The sequence below is a fragment of the Arachis duranensis genome, chromosome 1, assembly GCF_000817695.3.
Source record: "Arachis duranensis cultivar V14167 chromosome 1, aradu.V14167.gnm2.J7QH, whole genome shotgun sequence".
NCBI lineage: Eukaryota > Viridiplantae > Streptophyta > Magnoliopsida > Fabales > Fabaceae > Arachis > Arachis duranensis.
Window position 1 is genome coordinate 2491407 of NC_029772.3, and position 23823 is coordinate 2515229.

The 23823-nt window shown below is 29.4% G+C and overlaps 1 protein-coding gene across 1 annotated transcript in view; it reads right to left on the reverse strand.

Annotated features, from left to right (window-relative positions):
• LOC107488249 (naringenin 8-dimethylallyltransferase 2, chloroplastic) overlaps positions 1 to 23823 on the reverse strand; it is a 106922-nt gene that overhangs the window by 78152 nt on the left and 4947 nt on the right. Inside the window, exon 4 of the mRNA XM_052254745.1 lies at positions 21010 to 21084. Coding sequence (XP_052110705.1) covers positions 21010 to 21084 — 75 coding nt within the window. The remainder of the gene's footprint in view (positions 1 to 21009; positions 21085 to 23823) is intronic.

Here is a 23823-nt window from a genome sequence, read left to right on the forward strand (position 1 = left end):
GTTTGGTTAAACTTCTTAAATAAGTTCTTTTGAAAAATGAGCTTAAAATATAAAGATTTTTATTAATAATAACTTTTAAATAAGTTATTTTGAGTTTGGATAGTTATTATAAGATTAAAAGTCATTGTTTTAAAGTTGTGCATTAAATAAGAGTGATAAAATAGCTTTTGAAAATAGGAGAAGTCACATTTTTTAACTTCTTCAAAAGCTCTTAAATAACTTTTTGAAAAGTTAAAAATTTATCTAAAAAATTGTACCAAACACATTAATATAATTTTCTATAAGTCAAAAATTGAAAAAAGTAACTTTTTGATTTTCCCAAACGGACCCTTAATATTTTTAAACACAGAACTCACTCAACTATTTAAACCTGGATATATTAATAATTAATTAATATATATTAACAAGTGTATAGAAGCTTTGAAGGTTGATTGTGAACTAACCGCAGTAATTAAATAATAAAATATAGTAAACTTTTGGACAGTATGCAAGATATCTTTGGTAGACTTCCAACTGCTTTGTGTACGAGACGGTTCAGAAGTTGCTTTCATAAGAAAATTTCGTGTCTTGGGTTTATTATGAGGTGTGGATCCTCCATGAATGAATTTGTAAGAATGCAAGGATTGGAGTTTTCTGTTCTTGTGCCATAAAGCTCTTGCTGTTGCAACTGAACCTAAACAACCAACTCAATTTTATATTATGCATGTAACGAAAACTAGCATGCAGTTGTTTTTATGTAAAATTATTAAGTCGTACCAGTTGTGATGAAAAGAGATGATCGAGTAGAAGGAGGAAATGATGATGAGCCAAGAACAAGCCCGGAAGTGGAAGCCATTGGGAATCAACAAATTTTGAATCACTTGCAATCAATTAAGACATGAAAACTGTATGTTCATGACATGTAACGGTTTATATAGATACATAAAATAATGTATTTGCGTTTTTGTTTTGGAAATAATGTATTTACCTAATTTTTTCTTGGATGCCCACGGTATTCCCCAACTCGACAGGCCAAGGATTAATCCGTCGCGGATTGGAGCTCTATTTAAGGGTCTGTCGCTGGCCAAAGGGTTGCTGCATGCACAAGGCGGGATTTGAATTCCCGACACTTGCTTAAGCGGACGAGAATAATAATAATAATAATAATAATAATAATAATAAGAGTCCTGTTAGGACTCTTATTATTATTATTGCTGTTCTGATCCAATAATCCTACCTCATGAGTGATTATAATATTAGTACAATAGTGATTATAATATTAGAGCCGTCTGTGACATCATTTTGATTATTGTTGTTGTTATTATTATCATTACAAAAAATATGCTCAAAATTAAATAATCGGTTTTATTGCATTATTGTCAGATATTATTTGACATTGTATGTGTAAATGAGAAATGAAAAGACAAAAAGAAAATAGTAACCTAAATACATTTGTAAATACTAAATTATTGTTAAAATATATTTATCTAAAAAAAAGTATTTTACTTTAAAAAAGAGAAAACTAAAGAACATTATTACTTAAAATAAAAAGGCTCACAAAAAACCATTAACTAAAAGAGAGTATAGTAATATAAAATGTAATTTTTATATTTAAATTAAGATACCTATCTTACTAACCTATTCATTTAATCTCTATCACTTATTAATGAATTAATTTTTTTTTCTAAAATTAAGAGTGAAACTTAAACTCGCAACTTCTTAAATAAATATTAAAAAATTATGTCATTTGATAGTTATAGTTTATTGGCACTTACTAATGAATTAATTAATATCGAATCAGGTTGTATTTGTATATACCTAGGTATTATTATTATTGTATATTTGTATATTAATATTAATTTTTGATTTCAATGTCAAAGTAGCAATGTCCTTTGTGGCGTTGGGAGCGAGGGGGTGGCCCAAAAAAAATTTAATAGTGAAAAAAAATATAAAAATAAACTTTTAGTTTAATAATTATAGACATAATTTGAAACTAAAGCTAATTTATATTTATCAAGAATAAACTAGAATTATATATACAACATACATATATATATATAATTTTATTTTATTTTTTAACAAATTAGGAGGAAGATCGAAAGAACCACAAGATCCAAACTCTTCCAATCATAATTTATGTTTATGAATTCAGGTACGCTTCCGCATTATGTTATATTTTTGGTGATTCAATATGGATGATCTGGATTATTGAAAATTAATTATTCCAACAATCTTAACTAACTTTTAGAACACTAATAATTTTAGTCATATTTAAAAAATTAAGTTTAATTTGATTATTAACTACTTAACTAAATACTTAACTAGTGTTAAAAGTTAACTATAATTATTTATTAATTTTTATTGAATTGATTTTTTATTTCTTTTTAGTTTCTGTGCCAAAAAACAAATTTAACAAAATAATTATAATTTTTTATTATAAAATTTAATATTTTATCTATAATTTTAAATTTTTTCAAACGGAAAAATAATACATAAATCTTTTAATAACGATGTCTTTATATAAAAATAATATTGTAAACTATTATTAAATAATTTAATCAAATATATTATGTCAATTCAATTTATAACATGATTTTCATACAAAAGTATTATATTAAAATATTTAACTAAATAATATAATAGCCAACCAAGTAGAATTCAAATAACATAACATTTGACTTTTCCTTTTGCCTGTAGAAATTTATGTAGAATCTATGACCCAGGCTATTTTTTTTATATTAGTTAAATATAGGTGTAATACATTATTATGGAAAAATTAGGTATTTTTTTATATGGTGTTTTATTCAAATCGAACGGTCCGATTTGTTTGATAAAAAAAATAAACTACAAATCAGAGGGTCCGATTTGCTTGAAGAATAAAATAAACACGAAATCGGAGGGTCCGATTTGCATTTTTTATTTTTTTTAATTTGTTAAAATGGAAATCGGACGGTCCGATTTCAACATTAAAATTTTTTTTATTTTCGAAATTACAAATCGGACCGTCCGTATTGTAATTTTAACTTTTTTATTTTTTTTCAAACTGAAAACGGAAGGTCCATTTTCTGCTATCATCATATATATATAAAACATCTCTCTTCACCACATTGTTGTATTACTGCATTCTCTTCTCCATATAAAAAATCAAAAGCGTATGACCCATTCTACACGGAAGACTAATAGGCCTGCATATAATAATTTACAAATTATATATATAATAAGTAGCCGGACAAGTGTATATAGATGTTGTGTCATGACAAACACCTTTCTTGTCTTAATTGATTGCAAGTGATCCAAAATTTGTTGATTCCGAATGGCTTCAACTTCCAGCATGCTTCTTGGCACATCACTATTTCCTCATACTACTCGATCATCACTTTCCATCACAACTGGTACCACTTTTTCCTTTTCTTTTTGTTTAGATAAAAAACTCAAGTGTATTTATATTTATTAAATAATAATTTAGTCAAACTTATTAAATTATTTAACAAATATTAATTTTATATTAATTCAACTACATGCGAGTCTTTGTTATATGTACAACATAAAATTGGGTTGGTTGTTTAGGTTCAGTTGCAACAGCAAGAACTTTATGGCACAAGAACAGAAAACTCCAATGCTTGCATTCTTACAAATTCATTCATGGAGGATGCACACCTGAAAACCCCAAGAGACGAATTGTTATATAATATCAAGTCTCATATATTACAATATTCATCATCTAATTGATATGATAAAATAAAGGTTAAATTAAACGTTGGTTTTACGTCTTCAGTAAAATTGTAAATTGGTCTCTACACTTTAAAAGTTTATAAATAAATTCCTAAAGAGAATTAAAATTTGTAATTTAGTCCTTGCCGGTCAAAAAGTGTTGATTTAACAGAATATTCTTAAAATATACTGAGAATATTCTGTTAAAACAGAAAATATGTTAAAAATATTCTGTTAAATCAAATATGAAAGAGAGAACAATAAATAAAAAGTTAGAGATCACACTTTACTTCCTTAATTTTTTTAACAATTAAAAGAATCTATTCTATTATGTTTAGTGTCCACTCCCAAATTGTTCCAAGAGAGGATAGATGATTGCAAAATTCTTTGAATTCTATTGGGACTTAGTTAGTGGTGATGTACTCCATGCTATCAAAAATTTCTTTAACGAAGAGAATTCTCAAGGTTTTAACTATACTCATGTCAGACTCATTCTAAAGTTCAAAATGGACATAGGTTAGGCCAATTAGTTTATCTACTGTCTTTTAAAAATTATATTTAAAATTATAGTTCATATAGATTATAAGGCTGTATGAAATTAATTAGCCCAAATCAAAGTGTATTTTTGAAGGGCCAACTAATTTTAAATAATATTATAATAGCTTATAAAGGTATGCATCTTTTGAAAAATAAGAAGACAAGCCTTCAAATAAAAATGGATATGAAATTAGATATGAGTAAGATATTTAATAGGTGGACTGTCAATTTTTGTGATTTATCACGGAGAAACTTGGCTTTCAGACTAAGTGGATAAGTTGAATTGGTGAATTAGTCGCATCAGTTTCTTTTTTTATGGTTGTGGAAGATTAACTCTATGATTTTTTTTCAAACCATCTAGAGGTTTTAGTCAAGGAGACTCTCTATTCCTATATCTCTTCTTATTTTGTGCGAAAGAACTCTTTCTTACTACATAAGGTTGAATAAAACAGACTAATTCAAAAAATTTAGGTAAATAAGAGGTGTCCTACTATCAATCAACTATTCTTTGCCGACAAATAAATTACTTTTCGAAAGGCTTTTGAGAAAAATTAGGGTTAAGTATGATTTTGGTCACTAAGCTATATGCCGAAATTTTTTTTGTCTCCAATCTTTTTTTGCATACAAAATCGTCCGTAGGGTTTAACTTAATTTTAAAATTGTCCTCACCTTAGCTAGGAACCAAAATCGTACGGAGGTAGCGGCGAAAACAAAGGCAGAGGTAGCCACTACAACAGGCACGGGAATTGCGGTGGTTTTTTTAGGGATTTGCGACGGTTTTTAACCGCCGCGAACCAAAATTCCAGCGGTTCCAGAAGCGTCGCCTATTAGGGGGTGGAGATTTAATTTTGCGACGGTTTTGGAAAACCGCTGGCACAACCACAGCAAAACCCAGGATTAGCGTCGTTTGATTTAGTGGCGGTTTTAAACCGCCGCTATTTCGGTGATTGGATTTTAAAAAAATTACAGCGGTTACAAAATCGCCACAAAATTATGGGTGTTTTTTTTTTAAAAATTGAGACGGTTCAAAATCGCCACAATTTCATAAACAAGTTTTAAAAAAAAAAACGATTAATTACATTAATTTATACCATTTTCTTTTACTATAACCTGTTTTCTTTACATCATATTTATTAAACTTGAGATATTAATATAAAAAACACTAAATAAACAATATTAAACTCATAGATAAATTCAAAATGTTAACTAAAAAAATTCTTATTTGTGTCATTACTGACAAATATAAACCATGGGACATATTTCATTTGGATCATTGTGTAAGTCTTTGCGTCTTATTTTGGTCATTGTTGAGAGTTTTCATGTGAAGGGGTGGAGCATACTGTGTTGTTCCATTCTCTTCAAAATCCTGGCAGTATGAGAGAAAGTGCCAGAAGAGATCGCTGACCTCCACTTAATTCAGACAATGACTATTTTCAAACACCTCCAAATGCAACCCGAATCTCAAGACCATAAAAAGAAACTGCATCCTTCTGGAGGTTCTAACTTAGCTATTGTACCCGGTAGTACTGTAGAAAATATGGATCCAAAATTACTGGAAGAAAAAAAGACATTGCCAAATTGAAAAGCATGTAAAATAGTAACCTTTCCAAACTGCACTCTCACATGGTCACACTGCCTTCCAGCAACAACAACAGCAACCAAAGATCAACTTCAAGTCACAGGACAAAATTTTTTTCTGATGTGAAAGGTCAGACTAGGCTGCAACCACAGAGCATACTAAGAATAAATCCCACCGAACCGAAGCTCTGATACCACTTGTTGGGAATAAGACACCATTTCTCCTTGAGAAAACACCTTTGACAGAGAAATAAAATAGACACAATCACAACACAAGAATTTAACGTGGAAACTTCAAGAAACTGGAGAAAAAACCACAGCCGTTGTCAAATGACAACCAGATATTATCACTATGTGAAAATTGTTACAACACATAGACTTCTTTCTCTCTAACACCGACACCCCAGTACACCCACACTCTCTCAAAGCAAATATTTAACTACACCTCACAACACTCTCTAATCAAAGAGTATAGAGGAAAAGAAAAGTCAGATACAAGCTTTAAGTGTTTCCGACTGGTGCCAAAAATTATGGAGAACTTAGCCTCATATTTATAGCCTAGGCCACCCACTCCATTTGCTATCCTAAGCAATGTGGGACTAATTCAACCAAATCCTAACACTTGTGTGCCAAAACGGACAATATCGTGCTAGCGGGTGGTTTGGACTATTACAAGGGTGGTGGCGCTAGGGTAGCGCGAAAAGAGAAGAAGAAGAATAGGGTGGCGGCGCTGTGATGGCGGATCGGCCAGGGGGAAGTGAACAGAGGAGAAGAGAAAAGAGGAGAGGAAGAAGAAAAGAGAAAGGAGGGTAGTTCGGGTGGCTTGCCGGCGGCATGGACGGAGGTGGTGACCGGGACTGGTTGGTGGAACTAGGTTCGGACAGGGAAAAACGTTTCAGTGGGTGAGAGTGGTTGGCGGTGAAAAGGGTAGAGAAAGGCGCTTTTGCTTCTATTATGTTGTTGATTCTAATTCTATTTTTCTTCTGCTTCTATTATGTTGTTAATTTTTTGTTATGATTCTTTTATATTGTTGCTTCTGGTTGTTTCTGTTTTTGGTTGATTACATTGTTTTATTGTTGTTGTTGTTGTTCTGCTTTTGCTTCTATTTCTGCTTGATTACATTGTTTTATTATTTCATTATATAGATTTGTTGATTCATTATCTATTTTTTTAATATTTATTACATTGTTTCATTGTTGTTGTTTCTGATTTTGGTTCTGGTTTTAGTTTTGGTTCTAGTTCTGTTTCTGCTTGATTTTGGAGAAGAAGGTGAAAGGATATTTTAGTCCGAATGACAGTTTTAAAACTAAGTTAAATCTTAGGCATGATTTTGTAAGCAAAAAAAGATTAAAAACAAAAAAAATTTAGCCTCTATTTTAGTGACCAAAATCATACTTAACCCTAATTAATGCTTTTCAATAAAACTTTTAATTTCTATTGTATCTCTATTGATATTAAAGATTTCTGGCCTTACAATTATTTTCTACTTAATATGTTAGTAATTGTGCCTCTCTTGATACTTCATGACTCCATATGATTATATAGTATTTTTCAAGTTCACATTATAAATGTACTTATTCTTGATTGAAAAGCTAGTTTCATGCAATGAATTTTTGGAATTTTGTCTTTAGATGTTTTTCCATTTATGCATATGTGTGATGGAAGTTTTCCTATCCAAAATAATTATAAGACATTAACATACATCCAAATATTTTCCAAATATTTTACTAATAAGTTTATATATATAAAAATATATATATAATCAACCTAAATAACTATATATCTACGAAATTATTTATTGAACCAAGATATGTAGCAGAAAAGTTTGCACTATTTATTATATGAATAATTCATCTGCATCTTCATCTCACGAGAAGTATAAGGATGTTCTCCACACAAAGAAGCTGAACAAATAAAATAAAATGAAATATGTGAATTATTAGCAATAACATAACTTATATTCACAAGCATTCATAACTTTGGTCAACATTGACTTTTTAATGGCATCATAGTTCCCTTTTGGATAGTATCATCAATCATATAATAAAGTAATTGATTGAGTTGTTACATAAAAAGATCTTACTATCTTGTAAATATTAATGTATTAAAAATACAGGGTGAACTTATCATATAAATTCCATTATGAAATATTTCGGATTCACCTAGAAAACTAATTTCTCATATCATTTTATAGTGTAAAGAAGTAATTGCATACCTTAAAGATAAACATATAAAAGGATTGGAAAGCATCTTTGCTCTTTAAATCTACAGAATTAGCACGGTACCAAAAGATCAAAGCCATGATGCCATGTGCTATCACCTAACAAATTGAATGATACAATACCATCAAAACTTTGTTATAATAATGAAATAATCCTACTTTCACTTGATATTAGTAAACTTGATTATACGGAGCTACATATAAAGTACATACGTCTACATGGAAAAAAAAACTGGTTATTAAATTAGTGTCTTAAACTCCTTATTTTATGTTAAATGAGAGGTTAAATACGATTTTAATTCTTAAAGTATAAGTTAAATTTTTTTTTGTTTTTAATTTTTTTATACAAAATCGTCCATCAAATTTAAAATTATGTTTTAAATTTGTTTTTTATTTAAATTTTAAAATTTTGGATCAAATTATTTATAACAAAAAAATATAAAATAAAATAAAAAAGAATAAAATAAAAAAAAGAGAGTATTTCTACTCTTGCAAAGAAAAAAGGAAAAAAAAAAGGGAGAAGAAAAGAAGAAGAATATCCACAATCTACTTCTACCTCTATTTTTACTGTTTAAATTTTTAAACCAAATTAAATTTTAGAGACGATTTTAAAATTAAGTTAAATTTTAGAGATCATTTTATATAAAAAAAAGGGTGAGGACGAAAATAATTTTCGACCTATATTTTAAAGACTAAAATCGTACTTAATCCTTGAATAAATTGATGAAAAATTGAAAGGTGGTCTAAATTATTTCAAATCAATATTCTGATACTATCTTTCAAATTGAAAAGGTCTATAATTCTAAATGCTGCGGTTATTATGAAAATAGAGACGCTATCATATTTCGGATACATAGGATAGAATTGCATAAAATGCGCATCCTGATTACGTAGTACCCGAAATAAGTAATGGGTGCGTTGTTGGTGCAACCGCGACATGGAGCAACGCACCCATTAATTAAGCAATTAAGCAAATATGGTTCAATGAAAAAGTTACATACGATCAGAGAATAGAGAAGTGTTAGGGAATAGCAGAATTTATGATATATAGCCATTAATTAACTATTATAAATGTATTTAATGATGAGAGATGATATCTAATAATACAAGATTATTCATTTTATTTTTGATATTAAGTGCTAGCTAAATTTTAATAAAATTATTGGTCTTTTAAATGTTTTCTAAAAAATATTAATAGGCTAAATACAACATAACATGTGACTAGGCCACTCAATTTTAAAGTTAGTTCATCTATCTCTTATTTTAAATATTTAATTAGTTGATATATTATAGTATTTTGAGTTGTGTAATTTCTTCTAGTTGAATTTAAATCGTCAGAAAATATAGTAAAATAGTAACATATTAGTTTACTTTATTTTAATTAATTATTTGTCATGTTAACATTTTTTAGTTCAATAATAATTAGTTGATATGATAACTTACTTAAATGAGATGTTTTAAAAGAGCAGAACATGATAAATTGATTAATTATATATGAAATAATTTTTAACCATAAATCTTTATGGTGTTAGGTTATTGTTAAATAATTGAATTATTTTTATAGGTAATTTTAACTAAATAATATATATTCTATTATACATAATAAATAATGAGAATTCACATTAAATAATTTAATTAGTTATGATTAAATTTAATTAAATTATATTCTTAACTAATTTATTATAAAGAAACTAATTAATTATGCGAGGCAATAAGTTTTAAATGGCTAACAAATGGTAATCAAACAGGCACTTCGATTGTTCTTGCCATGTCGGGTGATATTGGGTATCCTACTGTTTGACGTGCTACTACTGTATATCCGGGAGGCAGGATTTGGACATATAGAAGAGTTGAAAAATTTTATTTTCGACAATACTTTATAGAGCGATAAAAATAAAAAATTCGTACTTTTTATCCCCTTTGGGGCAAGGTTACTATCACACTTTAGAATGTGATATACCATCTTAGTTTGCACATGGCAGCTACACTAAAAAATTTTAGCAGTTTTACCGGCACTCAACATGACAGTAGATTGAGGACTTACACGGTAATAGGCCACCACCCCTGCAAGAGGACAGGAAATACGTTTTTGGACAAAGGATGACTTGGCTGACGCAGCTACCATCTGTCAGTATATCCAATGATACCTACTTATGTTGATTGGGAGTTTTTTGTTTACGGACAAAACGACCAACCTTGTCCCTCTCAAATGGTTGCCCTTCCTGGAGAACTTTGGTGCTTGTAGACGATTGTCTTGGGGCTCTACATTACTGTCGCACACATATCATTTGTTGTGCAACGCCACTTAGCATGATACAATAGACATTGCTGGTTGCCTACAAATAGTAAAATGCAATATTTTACCAGTAGTTCAGATTTTGTCGTAGTGTTGCACAAAGACTCCATGGACATTTTAGTCTATCCGACTCTAAAATTCTGTATTCAGAGTTTCTTCAAATGCTGTAATTCTTCACTACCATCAGTACAACATGTCTACTCCTAAATCTGTAGTCCACTCGAAATTCTACCCCATCATCTGTATTGTAATGTTTTCTGTTGTCAAGATTGAAAGGGTTCTCTAGTTACATTGCATCCAAATTAAGGGTGTGATAATTGCTTGAAACTTTTGATAATTGTGGAATGGCCAATAGAGGGAGGGGGGAAGAAGAAACCAAGCACTCCCACAAGCTGGAGTCTCCGACACATACTCTCCAAAGGACTCGCTCTCGTTGGACGACCCGATTTCGGCCACATAATCCAAATCAGATTCAAGTCTACGTCAATATTATCTCGAGAATCAACGCAGTGAATCGGCCTCGCCACTACCGAAACTGCTTTGAGTGTTGCAGAAGACAACCCAGAACCACCACCTATGTCATAAACCTCAGCATACCATTCCATATCATCAGACATTATACTGACGTGTTTATTGACTTCAACCCGAAACGTCATGTTAATGAAACCGCCACCAGACAACAGTGATAGGAATCTCTATATGCTACTATGCCAAATTCTTTTGAACCAATAGCCCCATGTTGCTCAAGATGACCCGCTTAAGTGCATCTAGCTAGAGAATCAACATGATAAGTGTGCAATATTACATTTGAATTGCACTCAAATATCACTCATTTTTCATCATTTCTAATAATCCAATTGGGATAAACTATCACACAAAAAAAAAATCTTATTACTGGTCATTTGTATGAGAAACAAGAAGAGGAGAAATTAATAAAATTAAGATGGATTTAGTGTGATAAATGGTTAAGCCAAGAAACTACTTATATAGAACTTTTTTTGTATGTACTTATCTAGGACACAAATTAAAAAAAAACCTATATATTTATGCACGTATCTCGGATACAGTGGTTCGAATTTAATTTTGGCTATATTTAATTACAATACACCCAATTTATACACAAATGTATAGTTGTATCATATTTTGGGTGCACTTGATTTCTGTTTTTTTTTTTTTTTCTTAATACATCTCGAATTCATAATTTTTAATTTGTGAATTTAACGTGTTTTTTGCCTCTATATCCAAGATATGTAACCTGTATGCATATTTGTAATTTTTTTACATTAAATGTATTTTTGCAAGTATTATATTTATTTAATTCAAGTAAAAAAATTCGAGTATACTAACAAGCAGTATTGAAATTTTATTATTTAATTGGCAAAATTAGGGGATTGACGAAGTCTTAAGCTAACATAAAGTAGTTTATCTATTTATAAGGTATTATAAAATAAAATATTTTTCTTGAAATTCCTACTTCAAGTAGTCACTAAATATAAAGAATAAAATACTGTTTTAGTTCTTAATATTTGAAACATTTTATTTTTATCTTAAATATTTTATTTTATTCCAAATATAGATACACTCCTTTATGTACAAAATCTAGCTATGCTAGACATTTTAAATCCAATTGAATGAATCAGTAATCCTTTACCGTAAAAAAAAAAAAAAAAAAACAACAACAACAATAATAATAATAAACCTAAAAAAAATGAATATTAGAACTCCAGAATTATAAGTTAAGGAAGTGAATAGAACATTACCGTGAAAATTTTACTCCATAAGAAGGAAGATGTTGCTCCCATGATAATGGCAATTCCATAACCCATTTCAAGAAGTAAAACACATAACCAGAATACCTAAAGCAATATTAATAAAAAAGGAATTTAGAAATATGATAGTATGATATAGAGTTTAATTTTAATGCACTAATAGTATAAAAATATTTTATAGTCATTTAATTATATTCATTTATTAGATAACTATTCACGTGATCAATATTAAAAATAATTATTTTACTGATATCATATTACGTGATTAAATATACATATAAAATTATTTTTATGTTAAAATTTTATATCAAAATTAAATTCGTATAACATAATAATGAGATATTCCAAGAGATTAGAAATACCCGGTTTGGACCTAAGCGTATGGACAAATTTTGTAAACCTGCAGCTGTGTCTCCTTCAATGTCAGGTATGTCCTATTTTATCCCACAAATTATTATTTATTAGGAGACGAAATTAAAGCAAAAGACCTATAAATGTTAATATATAAGTTTCTTACCTTAAACAACATGATGACTAAATAGTAAAAGCTCATGACCACAATGGTAAAGACTATTGATCTTGGTCTTGGAAACATAGTTGTCTTCTCGAGAACATAGGTCTAGAATCAAGCATTACATTTGAACAAAAAAAAAAAAAAATCTTAGACTTCTTTGAACTCCAATTTGCTATATTGAAAATTGATTATACTATTGTTCACGGTGGAAACTCAGATGCAGTCGATTTTATGTGAAGTTGATAACTGAGAGCCGTTAGATAATTTGACTGATTTGACTAAATTTTCATCTAATGGCTCTCAACTATCAACTTCACGTGAAGTCGACTGCACCTAAGTTTTCAAGATCGTTCACTTAATTAAAAATCTCTCTAAAATGCTAGTTGCAAATAGTTTATTAGTAATTTGACTAGCACAAAGAAAAAATGTGATTTTTTTTTTTACAATGCACATGCAAAAAGTAATGGATACACCCTTATCACTAGTTATATGCCTCTAAAGAGAGCATAATTATGTAAAGTAATACCTTCATATGAAGAAATGGTGCAATGTTATTTGCTATTAGCATAGGTGGTACAGTTGACAATAGTGTAGGAATTGTAAATTTCTTCCATCTTAAAAGTGGCAACTGAAAACATAGTTATATCAATAATAATGTATTCGCCATAAAATTAGGTGAAAACTCAGGTGCAGTCAACTTTACATGAAGTTGATAGTTGAGAACTATTAGATAAAAATTTAGTCAAATCAATCTAATTATTTTACGATTTTTAACTATCAACTTCATGTGAAGTTGACTGCACCTGAATTTTCATTGTAAAATTAATATTACATATATGAGAACATTAAAAAGTAGTATATGTGAGGCGATACCTTTGAATCCTCATAACATAATTTTTATTTCGATCAATATAATGAACTTACATTAATTGAATAACCTGTCATTGCCACAAAATACATAACGAGACACCAAATCAATGGCTTTGATTTTGTTATCCACCCAAGTCCAAAACTCTGTAGAAAAAAAAAAGGCGAAAAACATATATAAAGGATAAGCTACATTTTCTATTTGTTAACTATAATTATCTTTAAATATCTCTTGTTTCTCATGTTAAAAAAAATGTTATATCTTTATTATTTTTATTAATATTTGATTAATTCAAAATATTAAAAATTACATTTTAAGCTCTAAAGATTAAATTTTAAAGTCTAATAGTATAAAAATAAAATATTAGTCTAAAATATTGACTAAAATTTGATTAAAAGGATTGGTCCGCTAATATTTCTCATCAAATTGGTTGCTTTATATGTCTTATAATTAGAGTGCAAATATTTTTGCCAAATCACTAAAACAAACGAAATTTCGATCCAAAACTATCGTAGTGAATGCTACCTGTTGCAGCTTGACAACTGAAATACACACTGCATTTTGCTAAAAAGCTAAAAAGTGTAGTTAAATAATATATAAAAGGTTGTAAATTTTATTTTATTAGATTTTGTTGAGTTTGGAAACAATAATTTTAATCTTTAGTGATGACAAATATACATATTTAATTGGACTAATAGTCTAAAGTTGGTTTGATAAATATTTTATTGGTACAGGCCCATAGTAGTATTGATGTTGACAAAAATGAGCCAAGCATTTTCAGGTGGTCTTGTGTGGATAGAGTTGGCAATTGGTAGGGTAGGATAGGGTTTGGACTCTACTCTAATTCTACTTAGAGGTTGAAAACTTTTTTAAAATTTTATCGCGAGTTGAGAATTTATCAACCCTAACCCTATATGTACCCTAAAGTTCTAAATCCTACCCTATTCGTAAAAACTAAAAAATTTTAAGTAAAATTCAACTATTTCAAATTTCATACCTATTAATAAAATAAAAAATAAAAAGTTAAGGTTAAATTAAAAAAAAACAACTTTAACTTTTGGAAGCATTATCCTTATACAAAAGAGTGTAATCCGCCAAAAATTGAAGACTAATGAGTGAGAATTAAAATCCGAATTTTTCATAGTTTTTAAATTATCTCTATCTCCTTCTTCGTGATGTTATATTGAACATTTTTCTTTACGTGTTATCTTTTTTTGATTTCTTATGGTAAAAGATATTATGATGTGAGGTATTTAAAAAAGCCATATAAAAAAAAGTAAAGAGAGTAGAATGTGGAGAAAAAATTATTAAATATGTCAATTTCTTTTAATGTATTTGACTATTTTCTGTTTTGTGTTATTATTTTGAAGGATTTTTTTTACTAAGTTAGATGAGCACTTAGTGTTAAGAGTCTAGATTAAAGAGCATAACCAAAACAAGCTTGGTTAGAAGTTTGTGAATTCCTTGATAAGATTAGGAAGAATTATAAAAAATTGGTATTTGTAATCTTTGAAAAAGATAGTTAAAATTCAATCATAATTACACAAAGTGAATAAATTTGGTGGTGCAAGCTTCTCTACTCTACTCTTTTTATTTTATTCGTTATGAGACAACGTTATTTTGTTTTTTTACATAATTGTTAAACCAGACTTAAGTGTAATTTGCTTTTAAATTTATTTTGATGTCTAAGTTTAAAAACTAAAAAAATAGTTTAAATTCAACTCTCTTTTTTTAAGTCATTAAAAACCTTTAAATTTAAATGTGTTGAGTTAAGATTAATTATGTTATTACTGGGTTATTTGAATATAGTTAACATATTTTTTCTGTGTCTAATATAGTAATATGTATGTTAAGAGTGATAGGTATCAAACTCACACACAAGGCGAATGTCCAAGAGATCACAATGAATGGAGGTGATATTAGAGTGATCCGGATTGTATTTTGACTGAAGGGAAAGAAAAGATTTGGAGAAATTCATGGTATCAATTATGAGAAAGGAAATTGACCAAATTCTAGCCTCACACTTGACAAAAATAAAAGAGACAAGGACAATTAATGTGATGATCCTACAGTTGACCTAAGTAAAAATGAAAAAGACTTTGAATTACAAAGAAGAAAACGGAAAAACAACTAGAAAAGTTATATCATTTATTAATAAGATAGTAAAACGGGTCAAATTTGTCGAGTTAATCCCTCAAATCCATCAAAAGAATGTGTCAGGCTAGAATTTTAAACGTTAAATAAAAAGAAAATTTTTAGACTCTCGAATTTTAGTGGGACAAGACTGGCTGCCCGTTGGACCAAATCTTATTTTATTTTTTATTAAATAAAAGAGTAATTAATGTTATATAATAAAAAATAATAAAAAAATTATATTGTAATTTGACTATTTTTTATTTGTATTTAATTTTTAAATTATTATTTTTCATTAATTTTAATTAATTATTTTTAAAAAAAAAGTTAAGCTAGTTAACTTGCCAACCCGCCAAAAGTGGGGCAGGCTAGCATTTTGAACCCACTTTATATAGCGAGATGGGTCAGCCCGCCCCATTATTTGTGGCGAGGGGAGGCGACGGGCTACCTGCTTTGCCACCCCATCAGTTAGGATGCGTTTGATTCTAAGAACATGACAAGACAAGACACTGGGAATAAAACACAAATGATAAGTCATAAAAATTAGCATTTTTGTATTTTGTTTAGTGTTAAACTAGAACAAATTATGAAAGTTTAATTTGCTTTTATTTTTTTCATACAAAAAATTTAGAAAGAAAAATATAATAATAAAAAATATAATTATAAAAAATTGATAACAATAATGAAAGAAAAAATGTAGAATAAATTAGATCTCTTGTTAGTGAGACTATATACTTTTTATTAGGAAGAACATAAAATACACTAATTTAGTATCTCTAAACATAATATTTTTATCTGTGTTTTTCATTTGTCAAATATAATTTTGTGTATCTTAATTCCTACTTCAATGTCTCATACTTAAAAACAAACACAGCCTAGAGACAATATTTCTCTTCATATTCAAGTTTATATTGCAGACGAAATTTTCATTCTAAGAGTTCTAGAAATTCTGTAAATATCATTGAGTCTAGTCTTAGGATTATTCAGTTTTCTTCTTTCTTATTCCTATAAAAAAAAAAAAAGTCATAGTATTAAGAGAGAAATCAACAAAAGTCATAAGAAAAAAAAAAAGTAAGCGATTAAGAAGAAAAGTCATAAAATAAATTTTATTGTATCTTTGTGTCTTGATGCATGTAAAGTGCATTGGTTTACAGCTCATTCTTGACGTTAGTACTCAGGTTTGAGTTTTGCCCTGGCATTTATGACTCGGGATTTAAGTCAATTTGGCATTTTTGAAGCTTGGTTTTAAGCTTCATTATTTGTTTTGGTGTTGAAATTAGTTTTGATTCTTTTATTTTATTTTTGAGTTAATAATTGTAATTAATTGATGATTACAGTAAAATTTAAATATTGTTATAGTGGAGACTGAATATAAATTTTATTACCTTTAGATATTGAACTAAGATATATGACTATGGAAATCTTTATTCCTTTCTTTAATTTGTTCATTAAAAGAATAGACATCAATCATACTGCATTTATTTATAATTGTTTGGATGTGCATAATTATTTTAATTTACCTAATTGATCTTTTATTAACTGTTAATTGTACTATTTGTTATAACTGTTCTTTATGTGTGATTTTTTAATTGTTTGTTTGATTGCTTGTATTTGTGACTTGTTGGTTCGAATTATGGTGGAGTGTGGTAGCTTGTAAGTGAATTAATTATATGTTAGATTGGAGGCCGTAATTTGATTATATGTTGGGACGAAGGTCGTGATTAGATAAATTATATGTCTCCATAAGTTTGGTGAAAATTGATTTGTATTTTGACTTGTGGTGGTGTGATTTGATGATTTTTGGTTTTGAACGAATAATCACGTGACTTGAAAATAGAGATTGAGGTTTGGTGAATGAATGAGTAAAGAATTGGATGGAATTAAGAATTTAAATAAATTGAATTAAAGAAAGAATTTATAAGACTAGCAATGATCATTGCTAATAAAAGGATTTTGATTACATACATATATTCTTCTATAACAATTTTTAAACTCTTCTAGTGAAATCGTGTAGTTAGGTTCTTACCTCCTACAACCGTATCTTTTCAGGAAATAGACGAGAAAGTCAACAAAGATTTTGTTGAATTTTCAGTTGTACTGTATCTATTTATAATATCTTAGTTATTATTTTCTCTCGCCATTATTGTTATATTTTTATAAAAAGAATAGGAGTCGTGATTGTATTGATATGTACCTATGTAATATTTGTAAGTTAGTTGTATAAAAAATCTTTGTATCTATATATGTGCATGTGAAGTATCGTGATTGATTTGTATGTAGGTGTGTATAAATGAAAAAGGTATTTTTGGTTTTCAAAGAAAAATTTGATACGATTTCGAATTAAAGTTCCTATTTTATTATTAAATATGTGGAAGTCGTCATAATCTCCTCATTATCAGAGTGACGCAGACAAAAATGTGACATTTTAGTACTAAGAATGTTACATTTGAAGTCCAAAATTGAAACAAAAAATGAAGAGACAAAAGACAACATGTTCGAAGATGATCAGATTCAACTCTTTGTAAAGAGATTGAGAATATTTATGAAATAAAGACAAAAAAATCTGGTTAATTTAGAAAAGATAAAATAATTGAACCAAGTAATCTATCATTACTGTAAAAAAAAAACTAGAACACTTTAAAGTAAAGTATCCACTTGTGAAAAAGTACAAGAAAACAAGAGAAAAGAAGAAAATATTAATGGTATCATGAAAAGATTTCGAAAATAAATCTAAAAAAGATGAAGAGGAAAAATAAATTTGTCTGATGGCAAATGACAAACAACCTGTTGAGGAGGTAAACAATTTTGTTCTTACCATTAATGAACTCTATGAAATTATTGATGATGATTGAAAATTTTAGCAAGCTTCTTTCTAAATATATAATCAACACAAGAAAGAAAATGAAGCCTTTAAAGGTGAATTTTTTCTCTCTGCAAAAGACTAGGAAAAAAAGTTATGAAGTAAATTTCATTTGTATTTTGTGTTTTTGCATAAAGAATTCTGGTTTAGAATTTATTCTTAGTATTAGAATTCATGTTTGTGTAATTGTGTTATATCTTGACGTGTGTGATTGAGGATTTGCAAAAATGTTTGATAACTAAAGAAAATCAGTCAAAAACAACTATAACTTGTTTTATTTAATATTTATTAATTATTGCAATAATTAATAAATATTAAATAAGACAAATTCTGACTTTTTTTTGTCTCCCTAGTATTACCCGTTGCCATTATAAAAGCTTGGGTTTTAAGCTTCATTTATTTTGGAGTTAGAACTAATTTTATTTCTTTAATTTTGTTTGTCTTTGAATTGAAGATTGTCATCAGTTAATGATTATAATTCAATTCTATTAACGTTGTGATAAAATTAGATGTAAATTTCATTACACATAGAGATTAAATTTAAATACATGACTGTATCAATTTTTATTCTCTTCTTTGACCAGTACAATTTGGTATGAGATAAAATAATTTTTTTTACATAATCTATTTTATTGCGGTTATAACAAATAAAGGTGAAATTCTTAACCATCCTAATTCATTCCGAAAATTAGTTTTAAAAAAATATTTTAATGCATGAATATTAATAAATTTTCTCATTTAAATTTTCTAAAAGCCATATAATTTAAAAATGTAGGATTTGTAATAAATTGAAAAAAGATTGATATATGATTGATTTTTATTTATTCCCACTTTAGAGAAATTGAACACAATTAAAAGTTTGTTTGAATGTTATTAAATTGATAGAATTTTTTTTTTATTTTTTAACGTGTTTAGCATAATTTTAATAGTAAAAATAAAAATATTAAATAAATAAAAATATCCTTTCTAAAAAGTTACAATTTACATTTTTAATATTTAAATATAAAAATATTTTTATTTTTCTAAAAGATTTTTTAAAAAAATCAATTAAAAAAAAGATTTTTTCGTAAACATTCACCTAATCAAACCCTAAATTTATTTAGCCATGAAGTGTACAAGTTAGTAATTAAAATAAAAAATTGAGGAGTTAATAAATAACATAAAGTTGAACGCTTTTATAAAATAAATTTGAAAGAGAGTGAATAATACTACTTTAATAGAGCTGTAACTAACAAATAAATTGTCAAGGAATTAAAAAAAGAAACGAAAATTATATTAAGTTATTAACACATGGTAATGAAATTGAAATTTAATTTAGAAGACATGAGAGGCATTGAGATGCTGGGGTAAAAGTAATAAATCAATTATAGCGTACCATAAATAAACATGATATAGAGATAATGACTCCAGTTTTGTAAGAAATTTTTCCAGATACCAAAGGACGATATGGCTTGTTAATCTACAAATAATAATAATAAAACAATTAGTATAGAAAAGTAAGACATATACCATAAACAAAGTAATAAACTAAAATGTGTATGTAAAATTAGTGTGAGACATATATATTCACTTATGTGTGTTTACAAGTTTCCGTAATGATTAATAATGTGAAATGTTAATTTACAATAAATATGATACTTAACATATTTAATTAGATGTGAATTAAATATATTTATGAAAATTCATCAATTTAGATTTTATGTTATATTGGGATTATATTATATATAGTAATAAAAAAAAGGAACTAAATTGATAGAAATTTTTATAAACATATCCAGTCAGTATTTAATTAGACATTTCAATATGTATGCTGTTAGTTAATATTTTGAATTGTTAATGGTTAATGAAAATTTTTGATAGAGTGATAAAAATTACAGACAAATATAATTAATTGGTCATTTTTAAAAGACTAATCTTTCATAAATTAATTTAATTATTAACTTTTAATTTATTTTTTACTAAAAGAATTATCTATGAATACATAAATGGTATTACAATATAGTCACACAAAAAAATGGTATTATTGCAATATATAATAAAACTTAAAACTATGAATAATAAAACTCATGAACGACTCGAAAACTCTTATAATAAAACAGGCGCTCACAACACACATACATTTTTAATAGCACACATTCGTGATGAATAATGAAAAAATATAGGATACCAATATATTATCTGTCAATTTATTGTCAACAATAATTAATTATTATATTTTAAATATACATATAAGAAGATAAATATATATATAAAGACACTTTTATTAGATATAGTCATAAAAAAGATATTTTTATTTGACACATTCACAAAGATATTTTTATTAAACGCAGTCGTAAACAAAAGTTGACATTTTTATTTGACACATCGACAAAGATACTTCCATTAAACACATTCATAAATAAAAGTTGGCAGAAATTGACAAAAATGTTATTGATAATGTAGCGGAATTGATGAATAATTCATTGATGTACAAAAGATTTCTATTAAAACAACCTTTGTGAAATTACAAAATCTAAAATTTCACAATGCCAAGAAGTTCATACCTTGTCTATTTCAATATCAACTAGTTGATTTATGCCAACTGTATACCAATGCATGAACATGATAGGTATGATAAACTGAGAAACAAAACAAAAAAGGTTTATAAAACACTTCTAAAGTTATAATTAATAATCATATCTTCTAAGAGAAAACATACCTTTCATCTTCTAGGATCATCGAAAAGAAAGAAAGAAAATCAGGAAATATTACAAAGTAATACATACATACCATTACTTTGGGCTTTTTTTCATCATCCTATCAAGGTACTTTTATCGTATAAGTAATCTCTTGACCACTAAAAATGGAAGAACACAGTTCTAAGGACAATATCTGTTTTGCTTATGTTTGTTTTTAATATTAAAAATGATAGTTAAGAAATGAAAAAAAAAAGCTTTTATACCATAAAAATAACATATACAAAAAAGATATATACAATAAATAGTATAAATATTATTTTTTTTTGAAAAATACCCTTCTCACCATTTGGCATTTGAAAGTCTGAAACATTTTAATTATTTTAATGAATTATTTTAAGTGATAAAATAGTAGTTGTTCCTTGTTCTAGAGCTCTAAGAGAGAAAGTAATCCAAATAATTCAAGATTTCTACTAGAGTGTGCAAACCCTAGAGGACTGGGTCGCTTTCAAAGAACGATACTAGCCGGAACACGCAAGTCAAGTAACTTTTAGGAGTCGATCACGGCAAAAAACTAGGAATGAAAGATCGCTCGACCGGTGCCACGGAAAATGCCAGAATCGTACCGCTTCCCAGGAACTGGAGTGCCTACGCGATAACGAAGACAGAAGGCACCAACGGGACTCCAAACGGACAACAAGTGCGAACGTGATAATGAAAGTCATCTCGTTCACTGAGAGAATTATAAAGGCCAAGCTACCGAAAGACTTTGACAAGCCGACCGACATAAAGTACAATGGGACGAAGGACCTACAGGAACATCTCACGGCCTTTGAAGCCAGGATGAACTTAAAAAGAGACCCGATGTGGTTCAATGTAGGACCTTCGCAGTAATCGTAGCTAGCCCCGCAATTAAGTGGTTCAATGCTCTCCCCAACGGCTCGATAGCCAGTTTTGATGACATCTCCAAAAAATTCATGGCGCAGTTCACTACCCTAAACCAAAGCAAAGCACCCAATCAGTCTGCTTGGAATCACACAAAGGCAAGACGAACTCACAAGAAAATACCTCGACAAGTTCAACGACGGGTGCCTGACAGTCGACGGGCTCACAGACTCCGTGGCCAGGCTTGGCCTAACCAATGGCCTCATGAATAAAGAATTCCGAAAATACCTCACCACCAAACTAGTCTGGACTATGCACGAAATCCAAAACCTTGCTAAGGAATAAATAAACGACGAAGAGGTCAGCCAAGCCGCGACAGGCAATAAACGGCAACACGGAAATATGACACCTCAAAGTAACCTATCGTCCAGAGATACTTCGAAGGAGCACTACAAATCCACCACTACCAACCGGCCACCCAGAGTGGGAAAGTTCACAAACTACACCCCCTACCAGCCCCCATCACGGAGATCTATCACCAGATAGCTGAACGAGGCATTCTCCCGAAGGCGCGACAATTGAAGGAACGGACAGGCAGTAACAAAAACTTGTACTGTGATTATCACGGAGGATACGGAAACAAGACTCAAGATTGCTTTGATCTAAAAGACGCTCTCGAACAAGCCATCCGAGATGGAAAACTCCCTGAGTTCACCAAAATTATCTGAGAATCCAGGAAAACTAAAAGAGAAAGATCGCCAGAGTGGTAAGGACATAATCCCAGGATGGTGACACATGCGCACTAGGAAAGTCCGAGAATCGACCCCACCATAATAGTGAATGTGATCACAAGGAAAGATGCGTTGGAAAAATCCAAATCGGCTCTGAAAAAGGATTTTCGGGTGCTGGACGTGAAAGACGATACACGAACTTCTTCCCTCCTGGCAGCGATCACATTCTCCCTCGACGATTGCCAGAACGGCACTTCGGCGGGAAGATGCCCCCTTTGTCATCTCGTTAAGGGTCGAAACCGAATTAGTAAAACGAATACTGGTAGATATTGGAGCCAACTCCAACATTCTTTTTAGAGGAGCCTTCGACAAGTTAGGACTCCGAAACAAGAATCTACAAAGTCACCACGACGGATTAACCAGACTCAGAGATAACTTCCTCAAACCAGACGGCTCTATAGTGCTGCCAGTCACCATTGAAACCGGAGGCTAGAGGAAGATCGTACTCTCCGAGTTCGTGGTCCTAAAGGACTCCAAGGCCTAGAACATCATCCTTGAAAGGAAAATGATTAACGACCTATCCACCGTCATCTTCACCAAGTTCCTAATCATGAAGTTCCAAGCCGACAACAACATCATAGGAACAATACATGGTGACTAAGAAGTCACGGTAGATTGTGACAATACCAGCCTAGCCCTCCGAAAGCGATCATGGGATGTGGCGGGAATCTTCTTAACCGACCTTGACGCACGACCAAATGACCAGTTGAGACCAAAATCATAAGGAGACATGGAAAAGCTACAGATAGGGAAAACCAAATATGAATTCACATTCATCAACAAAAATCTTCCCTTCAGCCTAAAAGGAAAACTCATGGGAAACTCCTAAAGCAAAATAGGGACTTGTTCACATTCACCTTGGTCGACATGCCAAAATAGACCCAGAATTGATGTCCCATCAATTAGCTGTGCACACCAAGGCTAAATCAGTAGCCCAGAGGCGAAACTAAATGTTTGCTGACCGAGCAACCGAAGTCAGAAAGCAAGTCAAAAGGCTTGCTGGAAG